Genomic DNA, 18,298 nt, shown 5'->3' on the forward strand with positions numbered 1-18,298 from the left:
AATAACAGTAATAAATTAAATTACAAACAGTAATGACGATAAGGGGAAAATACGAATGGCAATGAGAATTAACCAAGTAATTAAACAACAACGCAGTTGGGATACATACAAGTGTAAATGTGCTCAGGTAGGGAAAAAGATGTCAACTCAACCAAACAACGATTCCACTAATTCCATTTCTTGTAATCTCATACCATAAACCACAACTTCCTACCCTTTAATACACGACACCTTTGCCCACATCTTTCCATCTCACTTTGCACGGCAAAACCACGTGCTACTCGGTACATAATATCCGTATCAAGTGCTAATTAAGATGATCAAGAGATTCCATTTATATATACCATAAAGTAAATTTACAGTTTCCAGACCAAATAGGAAATCAGCGAGGAAGATGAGTTTTGTTTTAGAAATCATTTGAGTGAAGAAAATAACATTTTCAAATAAAATTCAACATCGAATAACTATTTTATTTAATATAGAATTTATTAAGTTAAAACATAATAACAATTTCTTTTTAAGTAAAATAAAAGAAAACCTCAGGCAAGTGAAGAAGATTAAGCTGGGAAAGCAATTGAAATAAAATATAACAATTATTAGAAATAGTAGATACTAAAATATATGGCGAGTTCTAACTTAAAGTCACACAAGGAAGCATGATATTAATTCTTTCATTTTAAATCACGATTTACTAACGACCCAGCAGGGCAGGAGAAAATGACTCAACGTAGTAAGTTTATTTTGAAAATCAATTCACCAGAATAATAGTATTAGGAAAAGAGCTCAGGAAATGACGACAAGGCAATAAGTCAATGACAATAACTCGATCCTCAAAACTCAGTGAAAACCAGAAATACATATTATCAAAGTCTCGCACGAAGGAACTAAAGTCAATACAGTAAAACAGGGGATACCAAAATACAAGATATGTTGCGGCGCGCAACCCGATCCCACCATATAATATCAATATCATAAGTCACCCTTATTCCACCATATCAATTCACCCTTATTTCACCTGTTGCGGCGTGCAACCCGATCCCACCGTACAATATCAATATCATAGCAATAAACATAATATGTTGCGGCGCGCAACCCGATCTCACCATATAATATCAATATCATAATTCACCATTATTACCACATAACAATTCACCCTTATTTCACTTGTTGCGGCGTGCAACCCGGTCCCACCGTATAATAACAATATCACAATATAAATATCCTCCTTTATTCCACCACCTCCCTTATTTCACCTGTTGCGGCGTGCAACCCGATCCCCCGTACAATAATTTAAATCAACAACAATCATTAAACAACTCAATTACAAGAATTTCTGCAATCAAGAGCATGAGTACACGGCAACAAGAGAACCACGTAAAAATCAAAGGAATACAATAACCTTTACAAAACAACAAGACAGGTAAGCCACATGATAACTACACAGGCAATCACAATAATTTGGACATGTAGCATATATGCACAGAGTCATAGACGAACTCACGATTAAGAAGTAACAAAATAACAAGGAAGGCAATAGCTTCAACTAAGGCAAATAAGGCCAAACAACGAGCAAGAGGTAAATAAATGCTAACAGCATCATATAGAGCATGTAAGTGTAGCCTAACAACAAGATACCACATATTATGATAATTCGATCAAAGGCATGGAAAAAGACTAGACAATCTAATCGGCCAACACCACATATAAACTGTGCACCCATTCGTCACCTTGTGTACACGGCTTTCACATATCAAGATAGCACAATTGACTCAATTCCTAAGGGGTGGTCCCCCCCCCCCCTCAAGGTTAGACAAGATACATCTCAATGCTCAATTTTTTTACCAATATCGCTCCACCCAATCTAGCCAAAGACGACTTAAATACATCAAACAATGCAAGAGAAAACAATTTCAATGAACAAAGTTATGATCGTTACACAATTTACAAAAAGTCAACAAAACTCAACTCACCGGGCCCGCACCTCGGAACCCGACAAAATTTACAAAACCCGAATACCCATTCCGATACGAGTTCAACAATACAAAAATTATCAAGTTCCAATATCAATTCGTCCTTCAAACCATTATTTTTTTTATTTTTGAAAGATTTTACAATTTCCCCCAAATTTTCCTTTATATTCTCATGAATATGATGTTAAATCTAAGATATAATCACAAAATATAGTTGGAAATTGATTAGAGGCACTTACCCAATGATTTGGTATGAAAATCTTCTCTCAAAATCGCCCACTCTCGGACCTAGGGTTCAAAATATGATAAAATGGAGCTAAGTCACGAAACGGGAGTCTTAATACCAGCCTCAGATGTCGCATTTGCGACATCAGGATCGCAAATGTGATTCTCGCAAATGCGACATAAGTATCGCAAATGTGAAGGCTGGACAGCTCTGATCAGATCGCAAATGCGACACAAGACTCGCAAATGCGAGCTCTGAGATGTTCGCAAAAGCGACAGTTACGTCGCAAATGTGGAGCTGCCTAGTCGCAAATGCGATGAAGTTGTTCGCAATTGCGAACTCCCTTGCCCCAGACCAACGTCGCAAATGCGAGAATGATCTCGCAAATGTGGTCATCGCATTTGCGATGAAATCCTCGCAAATGCGAGAACAGAGACACGAGCACAGCTGAACCTCCTTCCAACACTCCGAAACGCGTACGAAACTCATCCGAGCCCTCGGGGCTCCATGCCAAACACCCACACAAGTCTGAAAACATAACACAATCTCGCTCGCGCGATCGGAACACCAAAATAACCTTTTGAACCACGAATCAGATGCCAAAACACATGAAAAATCACCATGAACTACAAGAACTTCTAGAATCGCAACCAAGCGTCCGAACTATATCAAATCAACTCCAAACGACACCAAATTTTGCAGGCAAGTCCCAAATGACATACCGGAGCTGTTCCAACTCTCGAAATCGCATTCCGACCCCGATATCACCAAAGTCAACTCTAGGTCAAACCTTTCAATCTTCCTAAACTTCAACTTTCCAATTTTCGCCATAAATGCTCCAAATTACCCTACGGACCTCCAAATCCAAATCCGGACGTACGCCTAAGTCCAAAATCACCACTCGAGCCTATCGGAACCATCGAAACTCCAATCTGAGGTCAAATACTCAAAAGTCAAATCTTGATCAATTCTCTCAACTTCAAGCTTCTCAAATTAAAGTCACTTCTAAAAATCCTTTTCGAACTTCTCAAAAACCCAAACCGATGATGAACGCAAGTCATAATACACCGTGTGAAGCTACTCGTGACCTTAAACTGTCGAACCGGATGCAATTGCTCAAAACGACCGGTCGGATCGTTACATATATTCACACGTAAGATTTTCATACTCAATATCCTCCATAGATCCTATTTATGGGATTATACTATTTTTTTTTATTGTTGTTGTTGTTGTAGCACCTAAAAGGTGTAGGAATCAAATCTCAATAGAGATAAAAATATAAAGTGATTTTTGTTCTATGTACCCAAGTTTTGATGGTTATAATTATCAATATATGTAGAGCTAGGACGTAGCAACCAATGAAATAGTGTAAGGCGTATTATAATTATAAATATAAACATACAAAAATTCAATTGGAAGATCAGGGTCTTTCCCTGCCAACTCCTTGCCAATTGCCACCTACAAAAGCACAAGATTCTCCTCGTTGGCGCCCAGTAAGCATTCTTCTAATAATTTCTTATTCATTAGTACTTCACCTCTTTCCCCAACATTTGCTTTGTACAAATCAATCCTAAAAAAAGCAGTATCTTTTGCTATAAGGTACTAATTAAATCCTTAATCATGTATATATATAATCTTTTGAAGCTGTAAATTTCTCATTAGATCCTCCAATTTGCAATTTTTGAGCAATTTTTAAGGAACCCTAAGATTTTGTTTGTAGTAATTTTCTTTCAACAAGACATGGGTAACTCTATGATAGCTGCCTGCAAAAATGGTAATTGTTATGTTTTTTTTTTTTTTTTTTTTTTTTTTGTTGTGTGTGTTTTCTTTATTTCTGCTTGTAATTGTGATGGATAATTTGGGTTTTACGTTTTAATAACAGGGAAATTTTCTTTGGAGGAGCTAGACTCTTATTTTCCTGTTAGAACAGAATGTCAAGCTGATGTCCCCAAGACTTTCTTCAGACCGAAGGTGTGTTGAAACTTCATCATTTTTTATGATCTTGTTATTCATTTATTCTATATTTTGCTTATATGCACAATTCTAGATAAAAAGAGGAGGTTGCCGTTAGGGGCGGATCCATAATTTAGATTTAATGAGTTAAACCTTTTAAGTTTTGCAGCATTGAATTCATTGCACTTTTGAAATTATGGGTTCAGAATTTAATATTTTGTTGAATTTTTACTAATTTACCACATATGTTTTGCTTATATACACAATTTTAGATAAAAAGAGGAGGTTGGTGTTAGGGGGATCTAGAATTTAAACTTAATGAGTTAAATCTTTTAAGTTTCGTAGCATTGAATTCGTTGTACTTTTGAAATCATGGGTTCAAAATTTAATATTTGTTGAAGTACTAATTTACCACATATGGTTTGCTTATATGCATAACTCTAGGTAAAAAGAGGAGGTTGAAGTTAGAGGCGGATCTAGAATTTAGATTTAATAAGTTAAACCTTTTAAGTTTCGCAGCATTGAATTCATTGCACTTTTAACATTATGGGTTCATAATTTAATATTTGTTGAAATTGTACTGATTTACCACATATAGTTTGCTTATATACACAACTCTAGATAAAAAAGGAGGTTGCGATTAGAAGTGGATCCAAAATTTAGATTTGATGAGTTAAACCTTTTAAGTTTCGTAGCATTGAATTCATTGCACTTTCGAAATTATGGCTCAAAATTTAACATTTGTTGAAATTTTACTGATTACTCTGTTCAGTTTGAAGTAGGTTGATGGTCAGTGTTAAAATAGTCAAGCCATGTTGATTTCTGTAATACAAAGGTATAAAGTATTCATAGCATAGACCCAAGTTAGTTTGGGATTGATAAGTTGTTTAGCTGAGTAGATAGCAAATGAATTTGTAACTAGTTAATGGATTATGGGCCTTTGTTATTTTGGTAAATACTCTTTAAATTCAACTACTTTAGTTTTATCTTTGATTGTTTGATTTTAGTTTTCTCTCCTTTGGTTGAGAGAAATATAAATCTGTAATCTATCTATTAGGTGAATACTTGAATAATTGCAAAAGAAACTACGGTACACACTTGATTATATAAATGAGTTCAAAAACTTGAATATCCTAATGTAGTTTCTTGTGACGTTTGTCTCACTTTCTTTTCAAGCTATGATTTGTAACTATTTACTCACTATGTTACCTTTGTGCACTTTCTTTTTTCTGGGGAAGTGTATGATAGGTAGGAAAAACTCTCAGTGAAAGAAGATGGAATGCTGCATTCTCTAAAGAGGGTTACTTGGATATAGCAGGTGTTCTTAGACGAATCCAACGAGGGGTAAATCTTTTTTTCCCCTCTCTTGTACAATGCATATTCTAAATAAATCAACTATGCCACATTGTCATTTAGCGCTAGTTCATGTTGTCGATTCCTTTTTGGTAACTCCATCTTTAGCTTTAGATAGCAATTTCATGACTTTGGCCTAGTTGAACAATTCTGATCCTCATACTACTTGTCGTTAAGCACAAATTCATCTGTTCTTTTTTGTTTGTTTATGGGTGAATGCAAACAGTTCATATATTTTTTGCCCCCAAGTGATATTTTAACTTGAACCGGATTCCATTGTATACTGTACACTCATCTTGTAATCTTTAATTGTCGGACTTTTGGTGCATAATAGACCCTCATTTTGTGCAAGTGGTGAACTGCTGAAGGTGAAAAACTTCACGGAAAACCAAGTTCATCAGTTTCTCCTACTCAGTCATCTCCACTTATAAAAGGATTATGCCATTACCCATAACAAAAATAGAAGGATCATTCCATTTATGATTTTCCAGCAATGACATTTCCATTGGGAGCCTTAATAGGAGAATGTTTAAGGATCCTCTTTTTGTGTTAATGGTAGAAATTTATGATAATATAACAAGTTATAATTGCTAACGCAATAATAATAAAGGGGAAACAACCAGTTCTCTTATTCTCGAGCAACAACTGTTTTTATCCACGCTACAATCGCTTGTTGGTTTGAGTTTGGACAGTTTAGAACAGTCTAAATTACACCAACGCTTGTCTGGTAAAATTATTCATGGCGTGGAATAACATTTTGGCATAGCATTGATTAGGCTTCTATACAAACTACTCCCTCCATTTCAATTTATGTGAACCTATTTAGCGATGAAGAATTTTGAAACTTGTGGCACTAAACAAGTCATAACATTTGTGTGGCTATAATTCTTTTGCAATTTGTGGTCTAGAATATGCCATAGTTTTTGTGTGGCTTTAAAAGCTTCTCATTGAGGTAAAATTGGAAGTTTTCAGTTAAATTGTTTCCAGATTTAGAAATGGGTCATTCTTTTTGGAACAAACTAAAAAGTAAATAGGTTCACATAACGGGAATTGAGGAAGTATATATTAGGCGGATAATCTGATCCACCATTAGCACGTCCATTCAGTTCATTATAAAGAAACAACAACAATACTCGATTTATTGCTGTTTAGGTGGAAACTTATGTCTTAAGAAGTCTGATGCTTATTTAATTATATTCTGTGCATGCTAGGGGATTCATCCATCAATAAAAGGGGCTGTCTGGGAGTTCTTGCTGGGTTGTTTTGATCCCAATAGCACATTTGAGGAAAGAAATGAGCTTAGACAACGGCGAAGGTAATCTAACTCACTTCAGTTATAACCAAAGAGTTAAACTGGTTTAATGTAGATAACAAATAATAGAAGTAAAAATCAGCAATCAAAACTATAGGGGTTATGCATTGAATTTTGTTCAATTTGGTGCATGAATCCATGCAACTGTCAAAGGGCCCTCAGTGTAAGTTACTCCCTCCATCCCAATTTATGTGATTGGGAATGGAGTTTAAGAAATAGAGACAAATTTTTGGAACTTGTGGTCTAAAATGAGCCATGATATTTGTGTGGATATAAATCATCTCACCAAGGGTGAAATGAGCTTTTTAAAGTTAAATTGTTACTAAATATAGAATGGTGTCATTCTTTTTAGGATTGACTAAAGGAAAGAGTGTCACATAAATTGGGACGGAGGGAGTATGCAACAAATTTCTCATGTTCATAGAGCTATTCCTATCAAAGTGCAACTTTATCATCTAGTTAGGTCAGAGCACGAGGTGAACCAACTTGGACTCGGCCGGCGAGTCTTGTTTAATTAAAGCTCTCCATAAGGTCGAATCAAGCTTGGGCCAAGTGTCTTAGTTCAAGCTTGGTTTAGTTGATGTTCTTATTAAAAGGACCCTTCGCTACAGGTGCTAGTGGAAATTAACCCCTTGATCATTAAATTCTCCAATATCTTGATTCTTGAGTCTTGACATTAGATTGAAAATGAGTGTTGCAAAACAGTTAATTGTGTCTTATGTTTATTAGACCCGACTCCAAAGGGAAAAAAAGAAGAGTGAAGTAAAAATGTGTTATTGCCTGGAAAACAAAATTTATAACATGATACTGTCACTATCAGCTGAAAAGACACCTGTGCCTTCTTCTTCCTCCTTATAGCGTTTTTTTTCCTTTTGGGTAAATTCTTACAACCTACTTTATGAGTGGCCTAAAAATCTGAATTTGTATCCTCAGAGAGCAGTATGCTGCATGGAAATCTGAATGCCAAAAGATTGTACCTGTGATTGGCAGTGGGAAATTTACCACAAATGCTATAGTCACTGATGATGGTCAACCTACAGAGCATGCGAACACTTCCAGTGATGCACAAGATACTAACAGTGCCCTGCCAGTCGATAATGGCGTTTGTGACAAGAAAGTTATTCAGTGGAAGCTTAACTTGTCCCAAATTGGTTAGTACTCGTGCCACTACTATTCTCTAGTTTCAATATGCTAACTTTATACATTCTATAATTGCTGTGGAGCTCCCTATATCTATCTTTTTATCTCTGCCTGTCTCTTAGAAAAACTTGAATGTCACTTATACATTCTCTTTCCACTCCGTCTGTTAATGTTTTTTGTTCGTGTCCTCAAATACATTCCAGTTTGAACAATTAATTCCCAATAATCAACTGTTTTCCCACTTTGCTCTTCATGAATTATGCTTTTTCGACCAAACTTAAATAGTTAACATAACTATTACTTTGACGTAGTTCTCAGTTGTGCAGAATATAACCAAATTTTATTGACCTAAAGATGTTTGCTCCTTACCCCCACCCACCCCCATTGGATATGGTATTTGAGATGAAGGGATTGATACATGCAACATTGCTTTTCCAACATAATAATTATGTGTGAAAAAATTGTGTCAGTTAGTCATTGTGTAGTCCAATGAAATTCAGATGTGGGGGAAGAAGAATTGAATGCTGAAAGAGCGTTTAGATTTTGAATGAGCGACTCAACCTTTTGACATTTCTTTGGAGCTGGTCATTTATCACTTGTGAGCTGCTACAAAATACAGATGAAAGACTATAAAAGGTTTTGGTTAGAGAGATGTGCTATGTTCAACAAGTGATGAGACAATGACATCTTTTTCTTCATTGCTAGTTATACTCTAGAGTTAGATGCTGAGTTAAAGAGGGAACATGTCACTTAAAGAGATAATAAGTGGCAAAAAAGTGAAATTGCAATCTCATAGTGGAATATTGTCATTGCTTAGTGCACTATTTTTTGGCTTTGGTAAGGAAGCTAGTTCATCAATTGTAGACTGATTTTCCTGAAAATATCTGATACTGTAATGGCTTATGATGTTGCTTTAGGTCTGGATGTTGTTCGCACAGATCGTGCTCTTGTATTTTATGAGAATCAAGCTAATCAGGCAAAACTCTGGGACGTGCTTGCTGTCTATGCATGGATGGATAAAGATATTGGTTATGTTCAAGGTATTTTATCAGTATTTTAGAAACTAATTTTTAATAATATCAAAGCCATTCATAAAACTTTTGCCCTTATTTTATCTGCACAGGGATGACTGACATTTGCTCCCCAATGGTTATTCTACTTGAGAATGAAGCAGATGCATTCTGGTGCTTCGAACGTGCAATGCGTAGATTGGTATGCCTTCATTGTTTCTATTCATGGTTGTTACATACCTAAAATAAATGAATAAATAAATGTGTTCCTTAAAATAAATGAATAAATAAATGTGTTCCTTCTCTAACATCTTAAGTTTTTAGATGAGATTGTCACAAAATTCAAAATGGCATCATAGAAAAGTTAAAGTCTTAAGTTCAAGTCTCAGTGCCGCTCATTGGCGCGAGAGAAAAATGTGAGAGGACGTGTTGCAAACCTAAAATGGATAATGTGTCCCCAATAAACTTGCACATATATTTATGCGATTCTTTCTAAAAACTTGTTCAATGTTTTTGCTAATTATTTCCTATGTTTCTGCCATTACTGAGCATATAACAAATCCATGTCTGCTTCATCAACAGCGAGAAAATTTCAAGTGCACCACAAATTCGATAGGAGTGCAATCTCAACTAAGTACCCTTGCACAAATTGTTAAAACTGTTGATCCGAAGCTTCATCAACACCTTGGTAAGAGGTTGCTTTTCTTTATATTTTTTCAAGTAGCTATTCCCATGTAAGAAGTAGAGAACACAAGGTCTTGTCAGTGCTGTTAATTTTCCTAGCATGCCATATCATATAGTTCTCAGTACTAGATAGATAAATAATATCTAGTATAGGTCTTAGTGAAAAATTTGGGCTTTTTGTGAGTTAGAGCGCTTTGTATTTTAGAGAAATTTAACTTATTTCTGTTAGAGGCTGCACAACGTGTTTCTATATATGCTTCAGCTTGTGCTTTTATCCGGTCTCATTCTACTGTAGTTCTCTCTAACAACTTAAGCTTTTAGATGAGATGGTCACATACTTCAACATGGTATCAAAGCAGGCAGAAGTCCTAGGTTCGAGTCTCACCGCCATCCAAATTATCAAAAAGAATTTTCACGTGCTTGGCTCATAAAAAAGAATCAAGCCCACACGTGAGGGGGCGTGTTGAGGACATAATTAAGTAAATAAAAGTGTGTTTCTCTAACAGCTTAAGCTTTTAGATGAGATGGTCACACACTTCAATAGTAGTATTAATTGGCTTTACACATTACATATTGTGACTTGATTCTAAAGCCTGCTTTGCATTCTGACGATATATTCTATAAAATCGTGATTTATCTTGTTAAGCTTTAAATGCATGCAGGCCAAGTTTGTTATTGACTGCCACAAGACGTACATATTAGGGGTGTGCATTCGAATCGGTTTATCGATAAATCGAATCGATTATTTATTATTGGTTTATCGATATCGGTTTATCGATTTATCGACTTCGATTTCGATTTCGAAATTTTCCTTATCAAGTTATCGATTTCGATTTCGATTTTGTCCTCTTCGGTTATCGGTTTATCGATAAACCGATAAGATATACTAAAAAGACAAATATACCCTTATTCTATAATACCCTTTCCTTTACCCTAAGTCCCTAACCCCATCTCCATCTTCGCTGCTTGTGGCGCAACTCACAGCCTCTCCTCACTCTCATTTCATCTTGCGAAAATGGTTCTTTCAAATGATTACGATTTGTTGAACCCGCCAGCAGATGTTGAAAAGAGGAAGCATAAGCTCAAACGTCTTGTTCAGTCTCCTAACTCTTTCTTCATGGATGTTAAGTGCCAAGGCTGCTTTAACATAACAACTGTGTTCAGCCATTCTCAGACGGTGGTTGTTTGCGGAAACTGCCAGACAGTTTTGTGCCAGCCTACTGGTGGTCGTGCTAGACTTACCGAGGGATGTTGTTTCAGGAGAAAGGGAGATTAGAGAGATAGCATTCGATTTATATTGAAATGAATCTTCATATGGGAATTTTGATGCAGTACTCTATTTTCATTTTCACTACCTAGTCTTAATTAAGAACAAGTGTTTTTGAGTCTCTCCCAGACCCCACTAGTGGGATTTTAACTGGGTATGTTGTTCTTGTTGTTTTTGAGTCTCTACTATGACTTGATTATGTTATGGTTCTAATTTGAGTTAAAAAAAAAGTCCCTAACCCTATTATTTCCTCTACCGTTGGAGTGTTGGTGGCATACATTTGATCCCTTACTTTAGTTTCGTTACATGTGCTTGTTGACACAATTTTTATGTTATAAACGATGTTCGTCTTATTTTAGCTTCTTTTTGTCCATATTAGTTAGGCGTGTTTATAGCGATATACTTTCCGTGGAATCCCGCAAATTTTCTTATTGGTGTAATCGATAACCGAATCGATAAGCCCCAAAAATCGATAAATCGAAATCGAAACCTTATTGAAACGATAACGATAGGCATATGTACAAATCGATAATCGATAAGTAATTATCGATAAGGGTCAAAATCGAATCGATAAATCGAATGCACACCCCTAGTACATATTATACTTGAAGTGATGCAGGCAATATAAAGTATAAACACATTGTTTAGCACCTATCAAAAAATTAAATTAAATTAAATCATCTAGCAGTCCCTTTGCAGATTCTGATGGATAATTTGAATGTCTATACCGTTTATTAAGTTGGGGCCAAACTCACATATCATAATGTTAATCATCGTGAAGAATGGATTTTCCCTGTTAAAAATGGCCCTCATATATGTTGTATGGGACACTGGGGATAGAGCAGAAAATTTTCATGGAAATATCTTGGCAATCTAAATTGTTTTAAGGAATTCACAAACTGCAATCTTGACCAGAGTCTAAAACAGGGAGGAGAAAGTCTAACATAGAGTTAACTCTCCTTCTCTCACTCACCGACTTCAATTGTAATTGGCAGAGGAGTTAGATGGTGGAGAATATCTATTTGCGTTACGCATGCTGATGGTACTTTTCCGCAGAGAGCTCTCATTTGTCGATGCACTCTATCTTTGGGAGGTGAGAAGCTCAAACTTCTTTTCACATTATTGTTTGGTAGACAGAAGAAGATATTGCAAAATAGTTTGTCCTGGTGTTTGGTGTAACTGACTGGAGTGAGACACTGGTCTTTGCTTTGCTTTTGATAGACATGATTGTTTTACAGAAAAAGCCTACCCCTACTCGTGTTTACACAAACCCAATAAACATATGACATGTGTATTTGCATAAACTATTATCACTTAATCATAAGTAGTTAATTAATACACATTCTCACCTCAATTTTATGACTAACCATGATAAACTGATGCAGTTTGGTGTAAACACTGGGTGTGAGCAATTTTGTTCCATTGTTTTACTTGGCACATTCTTAACTTCTTACAAGAAAAGGGTTATTCAACTTGGCGATCTGTGGATTTTGTGTTTTCCCAGAGTATCACATAAATTAGTTTGACATAAAGGACGAGGGTATTTATATCTTCAACTGTGAAACAGGACGAGTGATGAGCAAATGTAGGCTGGAATTATTTTAGTCTTCTAACTGATATTACTTTTGTACATACTTCATTCAGGTGATGTGGGCCATGGAGTACAACCCAAAGATATATTCACTGTATGACAACACACGGGAACAACTTCCCGAGCTAGTATATGATGTTAAAGTAAATGATAAGCAGCTAAAGCAGTATGGCAAATTTGAGAGGAAAAAAGTGAGAGCTGGTGCAACAAAACAGAATGATGCCCTTGCCATTTTCCTAGTTGCAAGTGTTCTTGAGACCAAGAAAAAGCGGCTTATGAAAGAGGCAAAGGGCCTAGATGATGTTGTCCAGGTCTCGTTTCAATCTCTCTCCTTGTCTGTGTATTTCACATTATTGTATCTCTTTGGTCCTGACAGCGACATCGTTTCCAGATTGTGGGTGAGATAACTGGGAATTTGGATGCAAAGAAAGCACTAAATAAGGCTCTGAAGGTTCATAGGAAATACTTGAACAAGGCAAGTTTCTTTATTCACCGTTCTCTGCTTCACCCCCCCCCCCCCACACCCCACCACCACCACCAAACACACACACACCCCTCAAAGGAAAAAGGAAAAAGAAGAAAGGATTTAAGTTATATACACTGACAGGTATAAAATTTTAACACTAGCAAATGTTTTTTAACCAATTGTAGTAGGTTATTTGTCTTATTTTTTAGGTTACTAATCCAAATTGTTTTGGACAATTAAATGTAGTTATCTTTTAGATAACTTGATAGTGTAAAATTAGTCAGTGTATATAAGTTAAATTCAAGAAAAAATTCCTCCCACCGCTCCTTCAATCTGGTACATGAACATTGATATCAACATTTTAGTTGTCTCATACTATACTTAATGCAGGTCAAAAGATGCTAGTTCGAGTTGCTATTCCTCACTGCAGCAAGCACCCCCTTTGGTCAAAATTTTGTTGTATTTTTTAAATTTTTTATTTCCATTTTTTCTGGTGGGAGTGACTTCTCCCTCTTTTATTGATGAGTGGGTCTCTCTTCTAGAACACGGACCCTGTGTAAATGCGGGACGCTTCGTTTTTTTTCTCTTCTTGCATTTGGTGTGTAATTGTTTCTCTTTTTGTTACAAAGAGAGGAGATTGTACATAATAGTTTTGATATGAGATGTACATGATGTATTCTGGTGGTTGAAATATTTGATATCACATTCTTGAATCAGAGAATATAGGAGCATGAAATCATAGAGCTTCATTTTGTCCATCTTTCTTGTTTTAAGATTATTTTCTATGATGATTCACCAGCTTTCGTCTCAAATATGCTCCTTACTCTAACGGATGTCCATCTTGGCTCCGACATATACCGGAGATTGGAGCACCTGTGTATAAACTTCCAGCATATTATGCTGGATCAATATATTATGCTGGAACTCTAGTATATTATCTTGAAAATTCAGTATATTTTTTGAACGGTCGTTCAGATTTATCTTTACACGAAAAGTGGCTAAATTTCGATTACTTTTGAAATCGTGGCTATTTTTCAATTACCACTTAAAAATCTGGCTATTTTTGAATTTCACCCAAGTTAACAGTGAAGGTTTTAATGGATCAATAGGTAAGCAAAAGGTAAATATAAGAGAAATCACAACTTTGAGGGTATTTTTGAACTTTTTCCATTGAAAATAACAAAAAGATCACGACAATTTTTTGTTTATTTATTCAAAACGTATAAAAAATTGATTGGAGGTTTTGAAGAGGATGAATTATATTTAATATAAAATAGAAGGAAGTTATCTCGAAAGAATTATAATTTTTTGGAATAATGCGGACTTATTAGTGAAAGTATTACACAATTAAAGCAAAAGATTCAACTAGGCAAAATCAACTAATTGTATGTGTATACTAAGTTCCAAGCTCGCTAAGCATCCTTTTTTTTTTTTTTTTAAATTATTATTGTTTATTTATTATGTTAAGAAATATGTATGTGACATTATACCTGTTATGAAACAATAAAAGAAGAAGAAGAATATTGCAGAGAAAAGTAGGGAGAGAGAATTCTTATTGATTTGGGATGAATTGCAATAGAATAGAACCCTCTATTTATAGGGAGAGAGTGACTTAGCCACCAAGCAATGAATCCTAGAATCTCTCTAAATATAGACATTCACCATAAATACAATTCTATTTATAACACTCCCCCTTGAATGTCTATTCAACAGATAATGTGCCTCGTTAAAACCTTAACTAAAATAAAACCCATAGGGAAAAAATTCTAGAGAAGGAAAAAGAGTACACATATCTAACAATACGCCTTTTGGTTGCCTCGTTAAAAATGTTGCAAGGAAAACCCAGTGGAACAAAATCTTGTAAGGAAAAAAGAGTACAACGCGTATTAACTCCCCCTGATGAGAGAATCAATTCACATCTTTAAGCATTTGCATTCCAATCTTGTGCACCATCTTCAAAAGATCTTTGGTAGAGATTTGATGAACAAATCAGTCATATTAACTTGAATGAATATATTGCACCTTGAAATCATCATTCTTGATAGAGATGAATTGTCTTCATATGATCTTGTTGGAATCGTCAGTTCAATATCTTCACATAGAGGTGAAAACTCTTGATATCATATTATCATGCCTATAGTTATAGCAAGATACATTTGTGCACAAATTGCACTGAGGAAGTGGTACTTCAAGATCAAGAATTGTATATGCTTCAAGCGATTTAAATCCTTCAAGGATTGTCATATAAGTCATATAATAGACTTTAATTAGATGCATATCAAGTTTTCATGTCATGCTAGACAAATAAGATATCGAAAACTGATTGCACATATCATTGACTTTATACTTTCAAGTGTTTGAACTGCAGGTCCAAAACTACATGTCTTTCATATGAAACCAATTCTATTCGAAATTGTTTCTCCAGACTTAAGATCCTCATATATATTTAGCGGTATCATAGATGTCATCGACGAACATTTTATATCGGTTCCAACCTCCTTATTTTTCATAAAGACATAACATAGAGATCTCTTCATTCATATATTCAGGTACCTGAATCACTCATGAGATTTTATGAAGTGTTATGTCATGTGATCTTCTAGATCACTTGCCTCCTTTATTATGATCATTTGCTCATCTTCTTTATCAAAAAGTTTATTTGAAACCGATTTGTCTATACGCTTTAAGAGTACCATAGACTTTGTCCTTCTAGGACTTATTCTAATAGGAGCATTTGCAATGAGAATATAGTTAGTTTCTTTAGGTCAGCAAATGCGTCTAGCATACTTTGCAATATATTGCAGATGAATTATCTTTTTATGAACTTCAAGTTCATATTATCGTATTCGAGGATCTAGATCTAGATATACAAATGATAATTCATTCCACGTAACTTTTTCTCAACTGTTTATCATGTCTCTCCCTCATGTTAGAAAAACTAACTTGTTTCCTCAACTTTGAGAACACATCTTTGTGCATTATTTGGTTCCTGACCCTGAACCACTTGTGAGGGGAGAAAATAATATACTTTCGTATATAACGTATATCAAACTGATATACAAAATTTTGTTCCCATAAGCAATTGTTTAGCTATTAAGTGGAGGTACTCAATAAATCATTTTTCTAAACCAACTGTGATGTAAACCAACTTATCAAGATGAACTATCTTGAATAAAAAATCTGGAAATTATGTTCTAAATCAAATTATTGAGCAAGTTACCTCACAAACACCGTGTTGCGGGTTAATAATAATCGCACATGTAACCATCTCATAGATGCATCTTATGTGGTGTACATGGCAGGTGAATGGGCCCGTATTCACCTTTGATATTTCCAATATTCATGGAATTCAATCCCAATTTTAGTTGATCTATTAATTAATGAGAACAAGCAATATAAGAGAATTCGTAAAGAACTTTCTAGTTCTTTAATATTTACCCATGTGAATTCTCTATTATTTTTGCACATCATACTTAAATTGATATGGCTAAACCAATTGTACCAACTGAATAAATTATCAATATTGATAAACTTCATATTTACACCATGACGTGTGCAATTATCAAAAAACTCCAAGTTTATTATGATATGGGTTTTTATATCAATAAATATCCACTTCATTGTGGTATTCTTTTGTTTATGTAGTACAAATTGAAGAATAAAGCGGGTAGCTTTTCACATACATATTATCCCGCTACAAGTTGTAGTAATAGAAGATATTAAATCTTTTCTTTATTTATTGTCTCAATATAATCAATCGCTTTCGCGTATACTTTGGAAACTGAATAAGTTTCTTTGAGACTTACTACAACACAATACCTTATTGATAATCAATTTTATTCCTCCAAAATAATAATAATAATTGGCTCTTCCAGAGCTCTCAATTAATTTTGTACTACCACACATTCATCAACATCATATGGTGAATATCTCTTTTAAAGAGAAAGTTATACCATTATAGTCATGATCAAAGTTATATGCAAGATATGTTTCTTGCATTAATGTTATTCTTTAATAATCACATTACCAAAATATTTTGGCGTACAATAAGTACGTGACCAATGACCATTTATGCCATAATAATGACATTATTTTCTTATATCATCTCAAACCTCCCTCTAGAGGTGAGTGTGGTATATTCACTACCACTAGCACGTTCATATTCTTCCAAGAATGAATATGCATTAATAAATAAGATGTTGTCACATTCACATCATGAATGGACCATAATCATTTATATGTGGTTTATAAAATCTCATGTCAAATCGATGACAAATATTACTTTCACAGAGTGAAGGATTATTTTGAGAATCCTTATTATTCTCATTATCACAATGATGACGATTATAATTTCGTCTATTGCCACGTCCACATCCATTGATACATTTAGTAGTAAATTTTGTCTTCTTTCAGACTTATCACATACTGCTATCACATTCTCTTAAGGGAATGAGAATGGAGCAAATTCAATGGGACGGGTTTTCAATTCTTTGCCCATAATCACACATGAATTTGATCATGGCGAGGCATAGAAATTTTACCACTTCAGGTGGTTATAATTTCTTACAAACTCCATTAGAGTTATAATCAAATTTTGTTGTCTTTGCTTGTATTTAAAATCAAAGTATAGAATAAAAGAGAAAAATACGGTAAAATACTTACCTTAAATCCAGAATTTAATCACAAAGGAAGTTCATGGAACAATTGACAATCATTATGCTCAATCTCAAAGTTTCTACTCAATTGGTTAGAGTCTCGTGCTGATAACGTGTTATGAAACAATAAAAGAAGAAGAAGAATATTGCAGAGAAAAGTAGGGAGAGAGAATTCTTATTGATTTGGGATGAATTACAATAGAATAGAACCCTCTATTTATAGGGAGAGAGTGACTTAGCCACCAAGCAATGAACCCTAGAATCTCTCTAAATATAGACATTCACCATAAATACAATTCTATTTATAACAATACCGAAATTCTTGTGAAATTATGCCTTAATCATTGATGCCTATTAATAATTGTGTCCAATATTATATGCTAATTTTTTAAAGATGATTTTTCTTTTCCATTTGCACCCATAAAAAATATCCATAAAATAAGAAAGTGTCATCATTACATTTTAGTGGCTACCATGTTTAGGCTTCAAAAAGTTGTCAACTATGAAAAAGTCAGAAGACAGAGATTCTAATTAAGGACAAATATATAAAATACTCTCCTTAAAATAAATAAACAATAAATAAAAATAAGTAAAAAATGAATTTCCATTCCTAAAATTATGCTAGGCTTTCTGGTTAGGAATAACCTGCAATGCATTTCCATTGAATGAAT

The 18,298-nt window shown here is 34.6% G+C and overlaps 2 protein-coding genes across 3 annotated transcripts; both read left to right on the top strand.

Moving 5' to 3' along the window:
• On the top strand, positions 3,595–13,730 carry LOC109205721 (TBC1 domain family member 15-like). 2 transcript variants are annotated; one of them, XM_019368474.1, is made up of 13 exons: positions 3,595–3,689; positions 3,917–3,970; positions 4,079–4,167; positions 5,398–5,493; positions 6,714–6,817; positions 7,748–7,965; positions 8,872–8,994; positions 9,078–9,166; positions 9,547–9,652; positions 11,911–12,008; positions 12,560–12,817; positions 12,898–12,981; positions 13,363–13,730. In XM_019368474.1, exons 2-13 carry the CDS (start codon positions 3,937–3,939, stop codon positions 13,375–13,377), a joined length of 1,314 nt encoding a protein of 437 aa, XP_019224019.1. In that variant the 5' UTR covers positions 3,595–3,689; positions 3,917–3,936; the 3' UTR covers positions 13,378–13,730. The 2 variants fall into 2 exon arrangements, with proteins under 2 accessions (XP_019224019.1, XP_019224013.1); XM_019368468.1 differs by lacking the exon at positions 3,595–3,689 and adding an exon at positions 3,702–3,795.
• LOC109205738 (40S ribosomal protein S27-2-like) lies at positions 10,595–11,037 on the top strand. Its single transcript, XM_019368480.1, has one exon. The coding sequence runs from the start codon at positions 10,664–10,666 to the stop codon at positions 10,922–10,924; it is 261 nt and encodes an 86-aa protein (XP_019224025.1). The 5' UTR covers positions 10,595–10,663; the 3' UTR covers positions 10,925–11,037.

The sequence above is a fragment of the Nicotiana attenuata genome, chromosome 2 (genome assembly GCF_001879085.1).
Source record: "Nicotiana attenuata strain UT chromosome 2, NIATTr2, whole genome shotgun sequence".
Taxonomy (NCBI): Eukaryota; Viridiplantae; Streptophyta; class Magnoliopsida; order Solanales; family Solanaceae; genus Nicotiana; species Nicotiana attenuata.

Coding starts and splice junctions, on each gene's coding strand:
- LOC109205721 (XM_019368474.1), top strand. CDS start 3,937: ATGGGTAACTCTATGATAGCTGCCTGCAAAAATG. Junction 8,995..9,077: donor AGATATTGGTTATGTTCAAG/GTATTTTATCAG, acceptor TTATCTGCACAG/GGATGACTGACATTTGCTCC. Junction 12,009..12,559: donor ATGCACTCTATCTTTGGGAG/GTGAGAAGCTCA, acceptor TACTTCATTCAG/GTGATGTGGGCCATGGAGTA.
- LOC109205738 (XM_019368480.1), top strand. CDS start 10,664: ATGGTTCTTTCAAATGATTACGATTTGTTGAACCCGCCAGCAGATGTT.